Source organism: Aplysia californica, unplaced genomic scaffold (assembly GCF_000002075.1).
Source record: "Aplysia californica isolate F4 #8 unplaced genomic scaffold, AplCal3.0 scaffold00003, whole genome shotgun sequence".
In the NCBI taxonomy this organism is placed as follows: domain Eukaryota; kingdom Metazoa; phylum Mollusca; class Gastropoda; order Aplysiida; family Aplysiidae; genus Aplysia; species Aplysia californica.
The window spans coordinates 1074646-1082145 of NW_004797273.1; the positions used below are offsets into that span (position 1 = coordinate 1074646).

Consider the following 7500-nt stretch of genomic DNA (forward strand, 5'->3'; position numbering starts at 1 on the left):
GCACACACACACACACACACACACACACACACACACACACACACAGCCATTCATTTTCCCTCCTTATGTTTCGTTTAGTAACTTATATCAACTGTTAACTGATATCTAAACATAGGTATAAACAATCGATAATGTTGATTCACCAAAAACAGCACTCGCATTCGCGCACAGCATACCCCCTCATTCACCAGTGCTTGTAGTGGAGATAGTCCTTCAAACACAGAAGGATAGTACTTATACATATACACGTTATACAGTGGCGGTGGGTAGCGAAGGGCTCACGGGCTTGAGCCCCTACCCCCTCCCCACCCACCACCCCCAACTCTATCCCAAAGTAAATGAAAGTTTCTCGTTAATGACATAAGCTGTTGAAACCGTTATGACCGCTCGCAATGAACACAGAGTGATGAACTTGGCGCCTTGCTCGCTTATCCAATCAATGTTGTCCCCGCTTACAACTATAGTAACCCAGCAGCCAATCAAATGTCTTTAGGGCTCTGCAAAGATGAGCCCTATTCCCATAGTCCGTCCTTTACGAAACTCTTCTTGTAAAAAGGTAGAAATAACACTGTACCGAGGGCTCACGCTCTCCTAGCCCTGACAATGGGGTGAACGTTTACGACACTCTTTCCCCCACTGACACAGATACCTATGCGCTCATTGGTTCTTAGTTAGGTGCGTTCAACTTTCTCGACTACACGACCTAATCCAGCTCATAGAAGTATTATGTTTGAAGTGTTGTGTGTGCAAGTTTGTGTTTGTGCCGCTGAGATTTAAAAGTTATAAATCAGGTCGAACTACTTGTAAGGCAACTTTCTCATTACACGAAAACTAATTAGAGGAAATTTGGTGGTGAATCTGCTTCGTCCCCACCATCAACAAGAATTTAACTAAGAACAAAAGATGGAAAACAAAAGCAACTCTTCGTTCTCAAACTGCCGTGGCTCACCGTAACTATAGAAAAAGCATCATTGTTTAATTCTTATTGCTTGCTATTTGGTGGTAAAGAACTGGAAGCAACCTAAGCCCCAACCAAATTTTGGTCCACCCACCGCCACTGTACACGTACCGTGCATTTCTATTACTTTAAAGCGAGGCAATTTTTGAAGAACGATGCACACACACGCACACACACACATCCAGAGAGAGAGAGAGATACAGAGAGAGGTACTGAGAGAGAAAGAGAGAGCAAGACTAAGATAGAGAGAGAGAGAGAGAGAGAGAGAGAGAGAGAGAGAGAGAGAGAGAGAAAAATAGAGAGACAGAAAACAGAAAGAAATTAGGTAAGTAAGAAATTGGGACGGGTCTCGGTGGGTTCTTGTGTTGGCATTCATGACGTCTTTGTCCAAATTTACGACTTTTCCACAGGCTAATCTAGCCTGTCCTTCGTCAGCTAATAGCTGCCAGCTGCTCTTCTGAAATTCTGTTAAGATATTATTTTGCTTTTACATCAAAGAACAGTCCTGATACGGGTGCTGTTTTGAGTCCGTTTAAAATCGTTTCTCTACCCTACCCCTTTGATAACAGTTGCAAATGATTATTCCATTGTAAGTATCCCTATTTTGCGAACGTACTCTTCGGAATCTAGACAAACCGTGAGAACAGTTTTGTTCTGAAAGCAAATTGTTCAGCTCTGGTAAGATCACTTTTTTTTCCATACAGCTCCTAGGAACTAGGACCGTAAAGTAAAAACCGAGGGTGTTTATAAAAAAAAGAATATGATTTAGGTTTCGTAAGAAAAACTTGGAAGTAGTCACTGGTAATGGGAGGAAGATTTGGCTTTTACTAAGACTTTATTTTGTGTCTATTATCAGTACAATTCCTTTATGTGTTTCCCTGTGTTTCAAACCTCGTTTCAATTATTATATTTACGGACAGCCAAAATCAGGAAGGATAAAGCGGGTGGTTGGAGGGTGTCCCTGGTGTGTTAATATACCTGTTCACTTTTCCTCTGTCGTTTCTGTCTTTCCAACCTTTTGTTAGCACATGACAATTATTGTGTATTATGTGCTTCTCGTTATTCAAACAAATAAGAAAGGATAAACAAACATGCTTGAAAGATTAGTACCCACGTCATGTTTGGCTTAACGGAGTTTCAAGACGTTGATTTTTCTGTCTGTCTCCACACCCTTTTCCTAAGTTTAAATATAGACGTATAAACAAGCATTGCCGTGCATGCATGTAAATAAGTTTGCGTTATGACATACATGAGAAGTACATAACGCAGATCAAAGGCATCTTATCGTGTATCAAAAATCGTACATGTGTAGGACCACGTTCGCCTGCCCCCTCCTTCTCTGCCCTCCCTGTCAATTGTGATCATCTAGGAGGCGTGTCTTTTACCTGTACAAAATAAATACACATTTCGTGATGCATTTCCATTGGACTGGAACAAATAATCTAAATATTATATTTACAGGCACCCAACACCAGGAAGGATACATACATAACTGAACCATCCTAGACAGATTTGTACCAACGCCATGTTTTAACTTGTCAAACAATGATTCCAGACGCCTTCATTTCTAAACGGATGGTACCATCCGCTTTCTTCATCATCCTTATTCTGTGCCACAACGGCATGGCTGTCCACCGAAGATCAGCCAGCTACCAGGGCGTGCCCTACGACACGAACGGCTTAGAGGCGTACCCAGCCCCCAGCCCCGTCAACAATATAGACAACTTCGTGAAAGAAGTTCTCCGCTGGCACACACACTATTGCGGTAAAAACCGTATGTGCCAGGAATACACGTCTTCCCACTGCTACAAGTGTTCGCCCTGCCAGTGTGATCTCAGTTGCCATGACTACGGAGATTGCTGCCCCGACCTGGCGTTGGAAAAGCGGGATGGTGACGATTTCCCTCGTCCTTTCACGGGAAATGACGTAGATGTTGTGACGTGTAAGAGTGTTTCCTTAAGCAGAACCTCTTTGAGAGGTGTTCGTGAGAATCAGGAATATGGCTCTCAGCATCCATACGTAGATAGTTACTACATGGTCTCCAGTTGCCCTCATACTTTCTCGTCAGATGCGTCGGCATGCGAAAATAGTAACGAGGGGCCTCCTGTCACATCCGAGATAAATTCTACCTCTGGATCCAGCATCGTTTTCAAAAACATACATTGTGCGCGTTGCCATGGATACCTCAACGTTACAGCATGGAAAATACAAATTTCGTGCATGTCACGTCAAAATTTGACTTCGCTCTCTACGCCATACCGAGCTGTCATGTCTGCCATTTCACGACCTGGGTGCTCAGTGTCTTACATTCCACCTGAATTTGCAAAGGGAAGGAAGTGCTTTTCTAAACCAGGAATGATTTACAAATGCAACGTGACAGGTCACTGGCCGAGGCGAGACGCGTTTTTAGAGCGAGCGTGCCACAGTCATTTAACTCCCAAACTTGTGAATGGTGTACTGTACAAAAACGTCTTCTGCTTCCTCTGTAATACAAACGTAGACGGGAGCCATCAGGACCTTACGTCGTGCCAACGGAGTCCGTATCAGAAGTCGGCGCCGATGACAGTGCTGCTAGACAACAGAGCTGTGAAAGAGGGCGACCGGGGAAGGCATCTAGCAGAGAGCGGTGGCTACTGTGGTGGGACTGGTGTCTACGATCACAAAGAGGTGAGTAAAACACTAAAGAACGTTGTAAAAATACGTATAATCTTTTTTTAAAATTGAGGACGTATTACTTCCTCATCAACATTATTTACGTCAATAAGGACGTAGGCGTTAGCTCTGTCCTTCAGTGTGAACCTGGGCTAAAAGCGATGGCATTGAAAGATGGAGATACTCAATAAAAGTCTGCCCAACTATGGAATGGACTCGAGATTTTTTTAGTGCGACAGCGAAGTGCCTAACCGCTATTCCACAAACGCCAGTAAAGAAGGCTGTGACTGAGTCAAAAGAGGCTTTACAAGTGTTGATCAATACCAATAATACTATTAGCCTGCATAAACCCAAATGCATACTGGACATTTTGTTTCTCTTTTTTGCTTCTTTCAAAGCCAATCCACTGCCTCATTTTGTACCAAAAAAAGAAAGAAAATAGAAAAAGAAAGCTGTTCTGATAATGACAAGTCATGTTCTATTTCTGACAAGACTGACTGAAGTCCGTAAAAAAAATTGAATGTAAAACTGGGACAAAAACAAAAGAAAAAATATATCAAGCACATGCAGACATGTGTGTAAGAGTGCATGGTGAACGGACAGCTCTACATTCATAAATCATAAACTGTAGACATTCCCCCGTACATTCCAAGTTCACGGTACTTTAAAAGTTATATGAGACTTATACTACAGACAGAGTGTGATATTTTTTTTCTTTTTCCTCAGAGATATTGCTGTATGAATATTAAACAAGTTAGACTCTACTCGTGTTAAGCTAAAACTTCACCGACGCCTAGACTCCTCGACTTCTCTCAAACCATAATAATCACACTGCTGGCCATTGCTTTTCTCAATTCAGTCGTGTATATTAAGTTGATTTATTTCACGGTAATTTCGTTGACTGCACTCTCGTTCACACGTTGTGAGATTCCTAGAGGAACATCTGGCAATATTATTGGTTACCTCCTTTGCTGTATCATTTGGCTATAGGTAGATTCTCAGTTGTTGTATACGCATACCGATAATTTCCAGCCGATATTGACAATGAGAGTGTACTTTTAAGTTGACACGTTTTCAATCCCTAACATTTCCTAATCATTTCTTTTTTTAAATGATAAACAATAAACAACGCACTTCTATTTCTGAGCTAATTACTGTAACGCAGCTTACAAACCCTCGTTTTCAGGTTCACAAAGAAATCCTTAGTTGACAAAAATAGACTGGCACAATGCGTACAAGAATTCACACATGAGAGCCAAGATAACCTCAAGGCACCTTACGTCAGACTGAGTTAGCTATAACTTAATTATCTAGAGTTCACAGAGAGAGTTTATGCAAGGTAAAGGGGTGAGAGAACGAGAAGAAGCAGAGGTAGGATGGCAGGGAAATAGAGGACGAGAGAGAGAGAGAGAGAGAGAGAGAGAGAGAGAGAGAGAGAGAGAGAGAGAGAGAGAGAGAGAGAGAGGGGGGGAGGGAGAGAGAGACAAAAAAGAAAGAAAAGGGAAGCGGGAAAAGATAGAAAGAGACAGAGTTGGGATGGTAGAAAGAGACAGAGTGGGGATGGAAGAAAGAAAGAGAAAGACAGAAAGAATAGCCAGACAGAAAGAAGGAAAGAATGAACGAAAGAAAAGAAAAACGAACTCACTCAAAGATGCAGACAAGTACTTTGAACAGAAATAGGAGCGGATCAAAATAATGAACTCGATATTAAGTACACACCAGCAGCGAATTTTTCTCGACACAATCGTGGAGAAGACCCATGTAAAGAAGACAGGTTTGAGGAAACATGATGTTCCTCGGTAGTAGCGACGAAGACAACCAGGTAGTCGATCTGGGTCGGAACGAGTGCGTGCTAAGTAACTGATCAGGAGGACTGGAACATACATAGAGAAACTGGTACAACTAGACACAAACGCACCCCTCCCCTACAAATCCAGCTCACTCAGAATGTACACGTCGTAATTCGTACACCCAGAGTTTATACTCTCTATGGTGGCACGTTTGAGTCGCAGTGATATCATTCGAGAAAGACGTTTTTTTTAAATTATCGAGGATCGAAAGTTCTTTTACCTGACAGAGAGTTGTGGGCGGAGGGTGAGAGAGAGAGAGAGAGAGAGAGAGAGAGAGAGAGAGAGAGAGAGAGAGAGAGAGAGAGAGAGAGAGGTGGGGGGAGAGAAAGAGAGGAGGAAAGAAATAAAGAAAGAGGCCGACACATAGACGAAAAAGACAAACAGTCAGAAGCAACGAAAGACAAGTATAAAAAAAAAGTCGTCGAGGAGATGGGGACAGAGATGTGACTGAACAAGAGAGAAGACACTGCAAGATAGATTCACAAAAGGCAGATGGCCATAAAGATGGAAGCACCTTAAAAAAACCCAGAAGCTACCCTGTAACAACAGAGAACAGAGAAAACCCGCGTAAGATTGCCTCACCTACGTCACGTACCAGATGGGGAGCAGGAGATAGGAGGGGAGCGACAACGCTGCCGGTTTTACCATTGTATAGCCTTCTTCTGGACGCGTGATAGAGCACGTAAAAACGTCCTTGACCGAGACAAGGAAAGCAAACTTCCCGCTTCCCCTACAAAAAGCATCAACGACCAAAAAAAACAACAACTAAATACTCATGTAGGTGTTTTTGTGCCCCCGTGGGCATATTGCAGATCATTTAGGAGGCGGGCTTAGACCCTCTTTATCAGGGTCAACTAGTGCTGAAAGGGATACATAAAATGTCCCAGTGAAAAGACTGGAGGGCAGTGTACTCTACACACACAAAAATTATCCCCACACGGGCATTGGAATTAATTTTTCGAACGACGGCTAAGCACCTAACGGCTACACCAAATGCAGGGTGCAAAGCGACAAAATTACCAAGGATGAATAGGGCGATAACATCCAGCTTTTTAACCCTGCCTCCTGCTTCTTAAAAATGAATAGATTGGCGGTCATTCAAAATAGCAGAGTATGGCTTCATAAAAGCTTGACAAAACTTCCTGAGCACCGTATTACTTCAGTTATATTTTGTAATCAGACAACAAGAGTTTTCATTGATGGAACCTTCTTCTTATTGAGCTGTTCATGGATTACTTACTGCTGGATACTGCTGATAAGTTTCTGCTTCCGCTTTTTCTTCGTTAGTTCTGCGTGATGGGAAAACAACTGGCTGCCGTCTTCTCGTCAGCCCACCTGTTCTATTTATTGAGGGTTTGGAGGTTGACTTACTTTTTATTGCTATTGTTATTGCTATTGCTATAGTCAATATTTCTCTTCTTCTTCTTCTTCTTCTTCTTCTTCTTCTTCTTCTTCTTCTTCTTCTTCTCAAATGAATATCTATTTGCACTATTAGATAACTCAGGTGATGTTGCTTGTCCATTCACATGGTTTGCCAAAGATAGAGAATAGGAAACGAAATAGGATACTGATTTTTAGCCCACCCCGATCATGGAACTGGTGCACATATTACCTTCGATTAGTTTTTGTCAGTAAAGTCTTCCCCATAAGTCCTCCTACGCATGTTGCGTTACCGTGGAATGCAAAAGATGTGGGGATGATTTTATTGAGTGTCTTCCGCTTGCATCCCTTTCAGCTCGGGTTAGCCCTGGCAAGCAGAGATGAAGCAGTCCTCCTCCTAACTGATCTAAAAAATGTCATTGCGGGGCTCAAAACATCTATAGTTACATTTTTTGACTTGTTGAGCTGCTTAACCTTAAGTTATCTTAATGCAAACACCATTTTGCATAATTTCACTCTTGTCCACCAGTTTCTCTTCTGGACTTCGATTTTAAAGTATCACCTATAATTGCATATTCTTAAGATCTAATCCATTTCCAACTCCTGCATATTAGTCTGATAATATGTGTAATACAATGCAAGCGCAAACGAACATGTTGT

At 42.2% G+C, this 7500-nt stretch overlaps 1 protein-coding gene across 1 annotated transcript in view; it reads left to right on the plus strand.

Annotated features, from left to right (window-relative positions):
* Nucleotides 1-7500, plus strand: part of LOC101860135 — a gene marked incomplete in the record, with an annotated part of 27912 nt that overhangs the window by 6414 nt on the left and 13998 nt on the right. Inside the window, 1 exon segment of the mRNA XM_005089103.3 lies at nucleotides 2420-3625. Within this exon segment, the coding sequence (XP_005089160.2) occupies nucleotides 2504-3625 (1122 nt within the window).